Genomic DNA, 15,715 nt, shown 5'->3' with positions numbered 1-15,715 from the left:
GTTTTCAGCACTAGTGTGTCAGAACTGTCACATGCTAGTGACAGTAGCATGACCACGCATAGGAGTGTTGATCAACAAGTAGCAGGCAAATAGGTCTGAATGTAATAGTGACAAGTAACTCTCAATTTCTCCTTTGAATGACTGCTCCTAGCACATGATTCTTCAGCTTGAATTTGTAGAAATTATCTACAAGTCTTTCCTCCAAATACTGGTGGTACTTGCTGCAGCTTTATACATTGATTTGTGGGGAGGGACATGACAACACACCATAAACTTTTTGAAAAATTTCTCTGACAAAAAGATAATGCAGTGAGGAACTCTCATTGTCTTTGATTTAGGACCAGTCCTCTGAGAAGCAAGTCTGTCAAGAATAGTACTGTGCCTTGCCTTGCTGGGTGGTGAAAACCTTTAGGGATTATGTAATTTGTTGATGCCTCCCAACATACTGAAAACATCTAACAACCTGGGTACATGTGATAGTTTGTTTATATGAGTTCACCTACACAGATGAACCCTCTGCCCCAAACCATTTACACAGAACAAAAAATAAATGCCTGGAGCATGACAACTGGGAAAGGTAAGAGGGAAAATGGGGTTTTTAATGCTCCTAGGAATTATATCTAGATTTAGAGATCTTTTTGTTGGATAAATTCTTAGAGGAGATAAAGTAAATCAAGTTTAAAAAAACATAATTACATCCCTGTATCTGTGCTTTGGAGCAATAGAGTACATGGATCTATGATCTCCTCAGAACATTCACCCAGTGACACACAGGCTTATCAATCTTAGCATTCATCATAAGTATTCATCAGCAGTTAACTCCACTGATCAAAGGAACTTCCCATGCACCTTCATACCTGGCAGAAATGGACAGATATAATTGAAGATGGCTCCATTCACTTTCATGCTACATCTCTGAAGGCTGTGATGTGCAGGTTCTACATTTCCCGATCATCTGTCCAAGCTGCCAACTCCCAAAGGGCTCAAATTTGTAATCTCATAAATGTGAGACCTTTGGGGAATATGAATTCTTATGGTTATACCTTCCAGCTCTTCTCTGGCCCTTCATTCTGCCTGTAGTTCTGCGCAAATATGAACAGTGAAGTTTTGCTGATGTTGCATAAGCCTTCCACTGTAATGAGGGTCTGAACAAAAACAAGCAGGTTTGGGAACAGGAAAAATTACAAGAATCTGTCTGGAACTGTAATGTCATTTTCACTGGCATCCTGCTTTCAGTCAGAATGATGATTAATCCTAGAGTTGCTCTTTATTCTGCAGAGCCAAAGAGTAGCAGCAGTGCCACCTTCCACCTTCTACTAACTGGATCACTAGAGACATTTTTCTAACCTAATCATCAAAGGCGATTTTTTCAATTTATTTTTCCAGACTGGACTCTTGCAACACACAAAACCCATTCAGAAACTGCATTTGATATAGAATGCTGGTGTGTCTTCTAAGAAGAGATTACATTAAAGTTCAGGAACCTCTCTAGGTTCTTTGGACTTCTTAATAAAGGGAAAAAATTAGAACCCATTATCTCATTACTTTTTTTTTCCCAATACCTCACCACATCAGCAGTATTTCAGGAAATAGTGCATAAAACAAAATTTGAACTTATGAGACATGAAGAAAGTTGTTCTCTTGGAAAGATACAGGACATTTGTGTTCTATCACAGCTCAAATCTCACAATATTCAAACAAGATGCTTTTTTTTGGGAAGGCCCACCTTTCTTGTAGGAGTTTGAAATATTGATGTTGTAAATCACTCTAGAAGTTCTTTAAGCAGTAACTAATGAACAGTATGCAATAATAGCTTAAAATGAATATGCCACCTTTTCTTCCTTAAGAGAAAGTCTTAGAAATGCATTTAACAATGCAATATAAAAAGGAATGAGAACTATGAAAATTAAATGCTAGTTTCATCCCTATTTTTTTCATATCTCTTTTTGTTTTTTAAACTTCTGTGCTATTACGGATGGTTGTTGGGGTAAAACCATTGCATAGCTTCAGGTCTATATTACTATAAAAATGCGGAAGTGGGCTTCTGGGTCCAAATCCTTTCCATCACTGGCTAAGAATATTCCATGGCAGTCCCTGTGTCAGACAATATGTTTCTTACTGAGAGACTGGGAAGCTCAAAGCATCAGTCTGTAAGGTACACCAAGATTCCTAGATCAAAGTTGTCAAGAAAAAAATATTTTTAAATGTTATTATTTGCACTGGAGGGAATGCAACTAGAACTAGGAGACAGCAAATTAAGGTTGGATTTCCTAGACTTAAATACTGATTTTTAACTTGCATCTCCATGTGTGCTGTCTCTAAGTCAGGTAGCAGAGTTAACTTCACTCATCATGTAAAGCTTGCTGAAGTGCAGGGAACTGGTCATTGTTCTCACATGAGAGATTCCTACCAGAATCATGGCTCTGGTGGAGGTTCCCAAAGTTCAAAATACATTTCTTAATGCAAGTTAATATTCAGGCTGCACCCAGAAAACTTAAGAAAGCCAAGCACTGTCTGTGCTGAAACTATTGCCTGTTGCTGCTCCAGAAGGGAAGGGAGGGAGCTGCTGTGTGGGAGGAAAGAGCATGGGAAAAGTATCCGCTGGATGAAGATCTGGAGCTTCCTATTCCCTCTTTGGATCAGGCTGCAGCCTCCACCCCTCCAAACACAGGCAGGAATTCTGAGGAGTTCCTTACATCTTTCCCAAACAAGAAAGTGCTTTGAAGATCCTGATGCTCACTCAGTGTTAAACCACTGCCTTTTTTATGGCCCTTCAACAGCTGCCAGAACACCAGGGCTGAATTTCAAAAGCCAACTCCTTCTCAGCTTCTTCTTCTTTTCCAGTCGCCAATAGAAATCCCTGTCTCATCCCCCATGTTCAGCTATGGGCTGAATCCTGTAATCCACAGAAGCAATAGGGTGCGTGAGACATGGGCTTTTAAACAAAACCCTTTTAAGAGGGCTGTTTGTAGAACTTTCCTGCTGTAACTGGTCCACTTGCAGTATGACCTCTCATAACACTGTTGCTTTGGAGGTGATTCAGCAATGCCTCATTTCAGTGCAAGCTTGAGAAAAAACAGCTTTAAGAGCTAGACAGCCTGATAGAGAGGCTCCATGTCACAAAATCTCACAGAGGGCCATAAAACTGACATTATCAATTCTTCAAAGGAGGAAATGTCTCAAAGGAAAAGCAGCCATAGTGTGGCTGCACATACTGTTAACACATTATGCTGCCACAAGAGCAGGTTACAACATCCATTGCTGCAGCTAGTCCTGAGTAGGAGTCAAGTATGGAGTTACAGGACAAATATTAACACCCGGAGAGGGGCAACATAACCATTTCCCTCTGCAAAAGCAGCCGCTGCTTGGCTGCATGACCCCAAGCACTTAGAGCTGACAAAGCCTCCCTACACCCATGGGATTTAGCTTCCATTTCCCTCCAGCAGAAAATCCTACACTGGGTAGATATTACTACTGCTAATTTTTTGTCTATAGGGAACAAAGACAAATTGCAAACAGAGAAGCTGTAAGGAAAGGTCACTGTGCTCTGGCTCTCAATAAATTGTGCCACACGGACGTTTCACACACAGCCTACCAGCCATAAGGACACATCCAAACAGTCCTATGTGGGGCCCAAACTCTTTTGTGCCACTTACTGGCTGCAAACTAAATCTCTTCCATTTGCTTGACACACCACATGCACCCCATATGTTAACACTGCTGTCAATATTCCAATTCCCTATATAACTATTTAATAATAATTAAATAAAAACACAGACTGGTTGCAGGTGCAGTACTATTTTTAAAAGCCTCCAGAGCCAGGAAAGCACAGCTTACAGTCAGATGCTGCCAAGCAACTCTTGCATGGTCCTAATGCCTGCCATGTCCTTGACACACAAATACCACCATGCCCAAACCCCGAAGTAAAATGGTCGAACTTTAGATGCTTTTCCTCTCCCACTGGGGATGCTTCTGCCGTAGAAATTATTTCAACAGGCCCAGGCCTTCTATTTACACATTAAGAACCTGTTTCCTGATGACGAGGAAGACTCGGGGATTGCAGTGCTGTCCCAGATACACAGTATTCATGTACCTCCAAGTAAAAATGAAATTCAGGCCTTACTTAGGCATCTGACAGCAGTGCTGCTTAATCCAACTGAAGCAGCCTTTGCCCTGAAACCCTTATTCCCATCCTCATCATTCTTCCATCATAGAGACCACAGAAGTGTTTATTTACTGCTTAGTGAGTCAGGTTGGGGAAACAATCCATCTGAAAAATATACTGGACAGAAATAACATTATTTTTCCAGCTGGAATCTGACTGCACAGCCAACAATTCCAACACAAAAGAAGTGACAATACACAGATATAAATGAGCAGCAGAGGATGGGAAGGACTGAAAAAGCTAGCACTGACTCAAATTAGAGCCTCCCTTATAGCCTTGTTAATTTGCCCTTTAGTCCTAAATCCACCTGATGAAACAAAACATCAACAAAATATTCCAATTAAGAGAAAGATGCAGATTGCACAGAATGCATTGGAATAAAGACTTGGAATAGGGCTGTGCACTAGAGGAAACAGCAAAATCATATGCAATCAAAACTTAAAAGGAGTAGGAAAACCTGATTAAAATCCATGTGATTTGTATTCTGACAACTGTAATACAGATCACTGAATATTGGGTTTTCTCTAGTAAATTTAGAAATCTCTGAGTGGCAAATCACCTCCTTCCAAAGCACAAGGTTATGCGGGATCTCATCACACTCCATATTTCTTGTTCAGCTGGTCGCTGTGGAAACGTTTTTGGAGCGTGCTGGGAGTCACGTAGCATCTACCTGGGGAGCCCCTGCATTAATCCGTCACCTTCGTGGGTTTCTCTGAGCCCATTGGTTGGTAGGAAGAAAAAGGAGTCTCTCGCCCCTCCCTGCTCTGAATGAAAGACGCTTCCTCTAAATCTTGCTACAGGATTTCAGGCTCAATTCAGCTTCTTTGGGGCTTTTGTCACCAAACAAATGTGATGTCTTTGAAAGAAAGATTAACAGTTTGATGAAAGGATGCAATGGGCAGCTTTGTTCTAGCCTGCTTCCCCTAGAGCTTTTGGTCACTGTCACTTTCTTACCCACGGGAGAATATCTGTCTGACTCTCAGAGGAGATTATGGCCACCTTGTAAGATTTTTCCTCTCCTGGTAACAAAGCTTAGACCACTTTGAGGAGGTGATAATGATGAACAGGGGCTGGATTAGGGGCAAAGAACCTCACATTGATCTCTGAATTCTGAGAAAACACAAAGGAGTCGATGCTGGGATTCAAAACCCACCAAATGCTTAGAGCATATCCAGTTCACTCTCCTGCAGGAGGGGCAAGTCCACAAGCCTTGTCAGTCTCCCAGTTGTAATTCTTACCTCATCATCAAATTAGCAAGGCTAGTTAAAAGGGCTTGGAATGAAGAACAGATGGCACGGATTATAAACTGTTGATGTTTTTGTACTAAACTAGATACAAATTCTGGACCAAATTACCCAAAGAGTTTACCAGTTTCAGAGAATACTGTCACACTGAGCATATTCACACAGCACAGTGCAGTGCTAATTCTGAACACTAAAGGCTAAGCATCTTTTAATGCCTGTGATAGCCTAGCTATTTCTGCTCAGCATAACTGCTGTACAAATATACCTGACCCTTGTCTTTTCCCTTTACACACTGCCACATACTTCTTCAGCATGCAGAATTTCAATCCATATGATACTTGTGTATGATAAAACAGAATAATGCCAGTGGGCTTCCTTCTTTCAAAAGCTCTGTGGCCAAATGGACAGCAAACAGCAAAGCAAAGCTATATGCAGGGCTGGCACCAATGCCAACGACTGCACAGGCAGGAGCTGCCACTCCTTGAAGCCCCTTCAGAAATCGATCATTCCTAGCAAAAGCTGACCTCGTCCTGACTTCAGTGACACACAAATGTCCCAGGATTTCCCCCACAAATAATTTTTCATCATTCCTTAGTGAAAAAGTTAGGCCAAGGCTGACTGATGTGGTGATAAAACAGCGGCTTCTGGTTCTGTAAGGCTTTACCAGCATTTCCCATTATTTTAGCAAGAAGTTAATCTCCTTTTTATGTCCAAGGAACCAGGAGCTTAAATGGAGACAGGGTGGGTCATGATTTCTTTCACTGAGGAGAAAAAAACCCTTAAAAAAAACCCTTTCAACCCTGGAGAGCTGCTGCAAAGACTCTGCTTCTGTCCTCATTCTTTCCCTGCAACAGTCTGGAGGGTGAAGGACTCCACCACAGGTCTCAGCTGATGGGCAGCCCTGTTCCAGTATAAACTCATACAAGGTCTGACTAAACAAGACCCTGAGGTGATACAGACTCCGAACCCAAAAGCCATGAATGTGCTGCTTTATTACCCATAGACACAAAGTCCAAGGAAAACAGGCTCCTTTCCAGTAATCAAAGCAGACAGTGATCAGCCAGTCAGAAGCTCTAATACTAGCTGGGCCAGGAATCCTCCTGCTGTGCTGCCACATGAGAGGTTCTAGTCTGATCTTGAACTCCCGAGCTGGGAGCACCCCAGCTTGTAGGAGGGACAGCATCTTGTCTTGGTCTTGGGTCTTGGGTCCCTGTAGGAACGACATTAATAGCCTCTACACATCACTAGCAAAAATTAAGAGTGACCCTGCTTCTGAAGAATGTAGGGAACATGCTTATATATTGTGTATGTCCATTTGCATGCATATGATTCAAGCCTAGTGACCATTCCAGAAATTGCCTAAGCTTGAAAGAGAGAGAACATCTTCTCTGTACCTACAGTTCAGGAGGCCAGTATGCCACACTGAGTTGGGAAACTCAGGGCATACCTTTTCCTTGATTTGATGCCGTTCTTGGTGATTTTCTTTCTCGTTTTACTTTTCCGTGTTTTCCTTTTCTGTGCTCAGCACTGACAACGCTGGCACCATAGTGCGCCCTGCTGGAAGGCAGCAGCTAGAGTCATCCTGGAATTATTTCTAGGAATGGCCGACTTCAGTTTGAACGGAGAAATTCAGGTACCAATGCTTTTACCAACAACCCACTAAGGTTCGATTTTCAGATCAGAAATCCTGCTGTTCAAATGCACACTCATCTGGTTTTCTCATTCTCTAACACTGTATTCTAAAGCTAATTTGTCAAAACTACTTGTATGAATATCAGGTAACTGATACCATGGGACTCTGTAGCTCAGTTTCACACATTCACCAAGCCTAAGGATCACATCTCCTAATGAGGAATGAGGATAGCGGCGAGCCATGGTAGACATTTCAGTCTACATTTTCACTACCTCTTTTTATCCTTGCGAACATCAAGTACTGCCCTCTCATTTATTATGAGTCTTTTAGTTTGGATTTCAGTGAGACAGCTTGAAAAACCTTGTCCCTGTGTGGCTCTTGGCAAGCTAAGAAGTAAAGTGCTCTGGCTTTCGGCTTTCACAGAGCTAGGGAGGTGCTGCTTATTGTTAAGCAATGAAAGGGGAGGGTTCAGGTCACATCTGTGAAATGTTAGTGGAGAAGGGAGGCTGGGTGAAAGTAGGTGGCCAGCACAGCGTAGCACATCGCTGGATTTTGCAAGGCCACTAGGGAGATAGGCAGCCATTTGTCTTAGAACCCTGATAAAGGGCCCTCGCCTCTGGTGGCTGGCTGGGGGCTGTAAATACCTCTGCAGACACAGACTCTTCAAATGGCTGGAGACCGAGGCTGATAGGGGATTAATCGCCTTGAAGGGAGGAGGGAGGGGGGAGTGGGATCGAAAGCAAGTTAATTAGCTGTGTTAATGTATGGAGATAAAGCAGGGTCGTGCCTCCTGGCCTTCTTCCTTCCTGCACCCTGACTTTTGGGACAGCCATGATGGGGCTACCAAAATGGCCCTAGAGAGCAGCCACAAAAACTATCTCCCACTTAGAAATGCAGCCCCTTCATCTTCAAGGACCCATTAGGCACCAGCTTTTGCTAAACCGATAAAGACTGTGCTAATAATTCTCAGATGACAGGAGGTTAGTGTTCTAACCCAGGCTACTGTTCAGCAAGCTTACATAAAGCTCATGCTCAAAATTTTCAGCCAAAGAAATGGCTACAAATCCCTTTGCAATGCTGCATAAGGAGTGCTCCAAAACCACTGCACTTTTGGGTGAAGAAATATAGCTACAATCCATGTGCCTGTCACTTCCTCCACAGTCAAGTGGTAAAGGAGCTTGAATGATCTTCTGTCTGGGCACTTCTTCTACCCTACCTTCATCTTGAAATGGCAAGTAGACAAGACTCACTGGTTCACCCTGCCACTGTATACCCATTTGGATTGATGCTATAAAATCTCTCCCAACAAAGGTCCACAGTGGCAGTAAGTCAGGAATCTCATCAGTCCTCTTTTGAGCCCTCACATATCATAGTTCAGAAAGCAATGCCAGCTGACTTGCACTTGGAACCCATTGTCACCTTTGTGTTACTGTCACTGACAATGAAGTCCAAGCTGAACATAATCCTCCATGGCCATCATCAAGTTTATGGCCAGTCACACCAGGACTCCTGGTGTACATACCACTGCCCATTAAGCTGAAGTCACTTATGTGTGTCTGGGACTATCAACTTGTATTTGCATTTGACAGAAACACAATTCCCACAAAGACATCCAGCATGATGTTAAGATACCAAGAGACATAGGCTCATCCGTTACCCTTGCTAAGTGGTAGTCTTTTCACTGTTGTAAATTGTATCTCATTGTTCATTTTAGTTCTGGCTATAATTTTTAGCCGCTGATTCCTGTTACACCTTTCTCTGCTATAATAAATAGATCTTCAGTACCTAATACTTAAACTCCATGTAGTATTTACGCAGTGTAATAAAGCCATTCTCATGGGCTTTTCCTCAGGATAAAGAGATTGAACTGTTTATGTCTCTCACCAGCCCTTTAATCATTTTGTGACTCTTTTCTGCAACTCTCCAGTTTTGCAATGTGCAGTAATCCAGTTATGATTCCACTAACAGTATATGTACAGGTAAAGTCCCCCCCTGCTCCTCGTTGCTACACCCTTGTTTATGCATCTGCAGATCAAGTTACCCTTTTAAGTATCAGGATCAGCCTGGGAGCTGATGTTCAGTCAGTTGTGCCTAGATTTCCTTTCAGAGCCACAGTTTCTAGAACACAATTTTCAAAGTCTGATTTACTTTCCTCATGTGACTTTGCAGATAAGTACACCAAAATGTACTGTATTTAGGTAAGCTCTGTTTTCCAGATCTCTGTGTCCATCCCGCCCTTGTCATTATTCGTCTCTCCACCAACCCTTTACTTTTAGATCATTTATAAATAAGTTGAAGAATATCAACATTGGTACTGGTCCCTTTCTAACCTCTCCCAGAAATACACCCATTCAGTGAATTCTGAATCACAACTGCTAAGGAAGATTAAATTTAGGGGAATAATTCTGCAATGCTGGGATTTATTAAAGATTACTATGCCACAAGTCTCCTGAGATAATGATTTCAGAAGTAACTTGTCTGACTGCCATTTTAATGTTTTTGATCCACAGTAAATGCTGTTTAACTCTACCCTCCCTTAGCAAACAATCTGAAACACTATTTTATTGTCTGTGCTTGATGCAAGTCCATATTCTTTCCAAAAAGAAAGCAGAAAAAAATTGAGCTCTTCTGGCCTTCCACATGCTTATCAGCCTTTTTACCATCACCATTTAGTGGCAGTTTTCAGTATCTTTACTATGCCTTCTTTTCTTCTCAATATAGTTTAAAAAATCTGCCTTACCGTTGTCATGGACTACTCCAGTTATTCTGGCTCCTTTTGTCATTCTTTACTCTTTATAAATTCCAATTTATATCAATCATTAATCATTCCAAACCTTCTGTATTTCCTTTTACATGTCTTTTTTTATTCTAATTTCTACTCTCAATCTGCAAGTGAACTGTGGTAGGTTTTCAGCCAAAGGCAGCTATTTACTGACTGGGGGTCATGACTTTTGAGGAAAATCTTCTCATAGAAACCCTATTTCCACTCATATCTTTTCCTATCTAGACATACGTCCCCACCTACATCAGTTTTTAGCAGTGTTCTGTTGGTGTCCCTTATCTCCATATCAAAGTGGTCTGAGTCAGTAATCTGTAACAAACCCCCAGAGTCAAGTTATTGCTTTTCTGAATTGCAGTTTGAAAGTGCCAAAGAACTGGATTCTGCAACCCTTGTCTCTCTTCCTTCCAAGCTTTCCATTCTACACTAATACCTCAGGCTTTCATTCATCCCCTTTCTTTATCATTGCAGAATGGGTCATAGTCTGATCTGATACCAGGGTCACAGTAAAATCAACCTTCTCCCTCCATTTTCATTTCCCCCATCATTATCAATGCCTGAAAAGTGTCTATTATTTCGTATGTGTGATTTCAGATCATATTTCATATTATTTCACAACATTAAGTCATCAAGTAAAAATGCTGTAGGCATGCTAGGAATTACTGCTATTTGCTTTGCCATTCCGTTATCTACAAGCAGATGTAAAACTGCCACAGCCCTATTTTCTGAAATACTATTTCGAGGGTTCCAAACTCCATGCAGCAGAAAGGACAACGCTGGCAATGTGCCAGCAGCTGAAAGGCCACATCTAATTGTGCATAAAGTTGAGCAGATTGTCTGCTTAGACTAGAGCAAACAAGCTTATCTTTAATGCAGACATATGGCCAGCAAAACCTACAGCAACGTTCTGGCCAGCTGGCCTTTTGGATCAGGATGAAGCATTACATGATCTGATACTGTGGTGACAGAAGATCTGTATCACAATCCCTCCGTGTTCATTCTGTCAAGACAAGTTTCTCATTTCCCACTTTTCTCTAGAATAATTTTTAAAAATGCATTTTTTTTAAAAAAAAACTAAGTCAGTCACTTTTCTGTGGGAGTTGATACACCAAGAAAAAACAGACAGAATAATTAAAGGAGAAGCAGCAACATCTTCTGAACTTTTAAAGTGCACGGATAACCTGATAGACACACAGACAGAATCTGGAACCTGTAAACACCACAGATATCACTGGTAAAGATAAGAATGGTAGACAGTTTTGTTACAAAATTCCAGGTTTTCCAATTTTGCATTAAACTCTGCTTTTACCATTGTTGCCTTTATTCAACTCAGTTTTAACTTCCTTTCTTCCCACCTCTCAGCTGTCATATAAAATGTTCTCTTTGCCTCCAACCTTCCATTCTGTAAGACACCTCTGCTCTCCTATAATGACACGCCGTATATCTTATGACAGTTACTCCCTTGACAGTCATCACAGATGCTAAATCTCAATTAATAGAGAAAATTATTCCAACAGAGTTGTTACTTTTAGACAGGTTAAAATCAGCTCTTAATCTCTCAGTTCTGTTCTTTAGGTCTTTTAAGATGCTAGGAGAATTTAGCCAACACAGGCTGGGAGCTTCATTCCAACGTCACTTACCCCCAGATCACTTCTTACGTATTTACTGAGAAAAGAGACAATTCTATCTTCATTCACAATTCTAGATGCTATAAATTTGAGAATTCCTACTTCTGCTCTGACAATAACTGTTCAAGACACGATCTAACCAGGAAAGGCAAGAAAAACTTCAGGTCAAAATGAGGGGATTTGCCAGAGCTATGAACAGCATGTCAGTTAATAGAAAAAGCGCTGTCTACTTTTTCTGCTCTGTCAAGAACAACATGCACTGTCAGAGCTTAAGGAAAGTAATCTGAGAACCAGAGTTGGAGTATCTCACAACCAGGAGTGACTGGCAAAGCCATGCAGATAAAATCAGCAGAAAGCCTGTGTCTGTCGTGGTTTTATTTCCCTCACATTTTCATAAGCAACCAGTACTTTTAGGCAACCTGAATTCTCGTTAAAGGAGGCTGAGTTGATCTTTCTTTAACGTCAGAGCTCCCATCTGCCGGCGATAGAATGCAATTAGAGAGGCTACACACCTTGCTGATCCTGTAACCAATTCCTGTTACCAATTACCTCCTTCACCTCCTCCACCTCATTCCCAAATTCAGGACAGAGCAGGCAGAGCTGCACAGGCACCGTGATGAATCTTCTCTTCCATTAAGAAGCACTCAGCTGCACTTCAGCTCAGGTAGGCTTTTAGAGGCAACTTTTTTAAGGATACTGAAATCTACACTAACAGCAACATCCTCCTGGGAAGGGTGTGAAGGTTCATGCTTTCACAGACATCAGGCTGCCACAGAAACACAATCATGACAGTGGTATAGTTGAATCTCACTTTCTATCTGCCACTGGGTAAAATACAGCTACAAGTCAAATTTGATTTGAAGACTTTTAAAAAAACACCATCTTCATGTCTAACACATGGTATGTTTCCCTACCATGAGGGAGGGAGGAAAAAAGAGTGGGGAGCAGCAGGAAGACAAGCAGGAGCAAAACCTGAATTATACTACAAAACTGCAGCTAAAATTTTCTTACAAGATATCTAAGATCTAATCTCTCTTGCAATTCTGCTTTGAGTCAAAAGGGCCACCTCAACGAGCCAGTATGTAAACATGTGCATATTACACCATCTCCATATTATACCTCTGGAAAACAACTGCATAAGGACACTCCCAGTAAATTGAAGAGTGGTTTAGATTTTAGTGGTTTATGCTCTGTCAAAAATGTTCAGAATTCAGGCAGAAGCTCACATTCTCACTTTTTTGCCAAAGGTAAGATTGGGAGGAGGGGGTAAGAAGAGAGAGGAAGGGCAGGAGGGAGAATCTGAAAAGCTATTTACAACACTGGCAATTCACTGTCCATCCATTCAATTCCATCTAACACAGGTCACCTGGTATCCTATCCTACTACTCCTGGACAGGAATAAAATAACAAATCTAAGTTTGACTTGTTTCCCAAGAATCTCCCTAGACAGAAGACATGAAAACACTTGGTCCAATCCAAAAAATTGCAGCAAATCAGCAAAACACAGATAGAAACAAATAACAAGCCACTCCCTGCCAGAGGGATCCCTGAAAGAGACTTTCAATATATTTGCAGTTGTCCAGCAGAACAGTAGAGATGTAAACTGAAGATACAATCCAGTATACCTGTATTTTTTTCTCCTTTCACAGTGTATAATCCTACCACAGTAGACTATTCCAACACAGTTCATCAAAGGAACATTTGAATTCAGCCTCTCCGAGATAACAGCTTGGTGTTAATGAGAGCCCATTTAGATAAAGAAGAGAAACACTGTGTGGAACAAGAGGTGTGAAATACTTCAAACCACATAAATTCCCTCTATCAGTAGTGGAGTTATCTCTCCCAATGGGGTCACCAGTTGTCACATGCTTTACAGAAGCCAGGAGGGAATATGGCACTGAGGCAGTGTGGTCGGACCTGTTGTGAGGATGTGACAGCCCTGGTACATCTTTCTGTTGTAAGCATTTAGAATCATATAAAACAGGAAATAACTACAATATTTAGTAAAGGATAAAGTTCCTTTACAGATTCACAGAAGCTTCTCACACCACCTCTACAGTAACCCACACCAGTCCCCTCAGTGTTTTCAAGGCTATTCAAACTTCCCTATTGCCTTCCTTTTCATTGCATCTGTTGATTTTGCTAGCTTTACCTCGTGGGATATCATGCTCCAGAGAATCTAGAAAGTCAATGGATGGGTCCAGGTCAGCTTTTTCCAGCAGGGTTTTATTCTTCAGGTTAACAGGCTCAGTGAAATGGAAATAGGAACTTAACTTTTTTGCCTCCACTAAAGACAGACCTGCAAAAAAGTCATTGGTGAACATTAATACTAATGCAAATGAACTAGGGTAACATTCATTATACTATCGAGTATAACATTGTTTCTCTAATGCCCACAGCCTAGGACAGAATCACAATCTTTTTCCATAGATGCCACAGAAGGCTTGTTAGAAACAGGTGTCAGCCCTCCCCGCTGCTGTGCATTGCAGACCATATTGACTGCAGTCCCAGATAACCAGTGGGTACCAACTTGAGGACAACTTTCTGTGCCCTTTTGTTCATATCCTATATCTAAATGGACGATTCACTACACCTAGAATTGCTAAACACTGACATAAACCATAGTTTATACAGACAAATTATTCAGTTTAATGACTCAGAACTATTACTGACTCTTTTCCCACCTTTCAGAGTGGAATCATGCCTGAACATTAGTGGCACTGGATTCTCTGCTCCCTATTCATCTTATCCATGGGAAAAAAAACAACCAACTGAAATCAAAACATCAGTTAGAGAAAATCATCTTAATTTACAGCCTTTATGATCAAAGTACAGTTGATCCTGATAAAGACAATCAGAATTTACCTTCAAATTGTCTGTTTTCATGCACAGGCCCAAGAGGAGTCTTCACAAATGCCCCCCGGGGGACAATGCCAACTGTTCTGTCTATCTGTTCTATCGTAGCTATAAGGCGGGTCTCCTCCTTGATCACAGGCTTTAAAGAAAAATAGGGAAATTTTAAAGGCAGGGCTTTCCTCGTTTTCATTTCTGAAAATAAACTTGGGGTGACACAATGGACTTATCATCTTGGAGTCCAATAACATTAAGAGGACCTCAAAAGACATTTCTCTCCTAAGACAGGACAGAAAACATGTCTAGGAGCAGACAGTTTAGAACCACCAGAGATCTAACTATCTCTTCATCTATTCTTTCCTCCCTCTCAATTCACCTACTTAGGACTTTTCTATTAATTTATAAAGAATGCTGCCTGCAGTTACTATTAAAGCTTCAGAAACCGCAGTGAGGATTTGTACCAGTTGTGCACAATAAAGCATAAGGGATATTTACTATTTCTGAAGCCTGTTGAACTCCAGCAAAAACTGAAGTACGAGTTCAATCACGAAGCTGTTGCTACACAATGGCAGTGAGGAATCACAAACAGAGTTATAGAATATTCTGAGTTGGAAGGAACCCATAAGGATCATCAAATCCAACTCTTAGGCGAACAGCCCACACAGTGATTGAACCACTGTGACCTTGGTGTTACAAGCACCGAGCTCTAACCAGGAGGAAATTGTGTATCTTTTGCCTGACCACAGGCTCATGCTGCTCATTACAAACGAGGAGAAGCCACCCCCTGTCCAGTGTGAGGGGCACAAATGTAGAGAACAGAGTTCGAAAACGTCTTGCTGTATTTACCTCCTTACCACTTTCAATCAGTCTTGCAGCTGCTTCTGCGTTTATCTCAGACAAGTTGTACTCAAAAGAAGGATCTCCCTGAAAGCGGCCCTTCACCTGCTCCGTCAGTGCAAGCATCTCCTTGGTGGCTGGCGTCAGGAGGCTCCAGTCCAAGCAGTTCAAGCTGCCAACGACAAGCACGACTCAGGGCCGAGCCCGTTAAAGAACGGGGCTCGAAGCAACTTCGCCAGGCCCCTGAGGGCGCAGCGAGGCTCCCTCCCGAGAGCCGGACAGCATCCCCCGACTCGCACAGCCCCAGACCGGCCCGGCCTGACCCTGCTCCCCGGGGCGACCCCCGCACCTGTACAGGCGGCTGCGGGGCGCGGCGCGGTCGGGGCCCAGCCCCTCGGCGATGTAGTAGGCGCCGCGCACGCCCTGGATGCAGCCCCAGAACCAGACCCGCTCGAAGCGGTAGTCGCGCTGCACCAGCGGCAGCGAGGCACCCAGCGCCGCCCGCCGCTCCGGGCTGAGCCCCGCGCCGCCGCCGGCCACCAGCGAGAGCGCCGCGGGCAGCGACAGCGCCTCCAT

General features: G+C 42.4%; 1 protein-coding gene across 1 annotated transcript in view; it reads right to left on the bottom strand.

The window, feature by feature from the left end:
* RSPH9 (radial spoke head component 9) overlaps positions 1-15,715 on the bottom strand; it is a 19,704-nt gene extending 3,989 nt beyond the window's left edge. Inside the window, exons 1-4 of the mRNA XM_058835484.1 lie at positions 15,489-15,715; positions 15,149-15,311; positions 14,315-14,444; positions 13,602-13,748 (exon numbers count right to left, since the gene is read on the bottom strand). Of these exons, the coding sequence (XP_058691467.1) occupies positions 13,602-13,748; positions 14,315-14,444; positions 15,149-15,311; positions 15,489-15,715 (667 nt within the window). The remainder of the gene's footprint in view (positions 1-13,601; positions 13,749-14,314; positions 14,445-15,148; positions 15,312-15,488) is intronic.

This window comes from Poecile atricapillus, chromosome 3, assembly GCF_030490865.1.
Source record: "Poecile atricapillus isolate bPoeAtr1 chromosome 3, bPoeAtr1.hap1, whole genome shotgun sequence".
Lineage (NCBI taxonomy): Eukaryota > Metazoa > Chordata > Aves > Passeriformes > Paridae > Poecile > Poecile atricapillus.
This window is presented reverse-complemented; position numbering and strand designations above follow the sequence as displayed.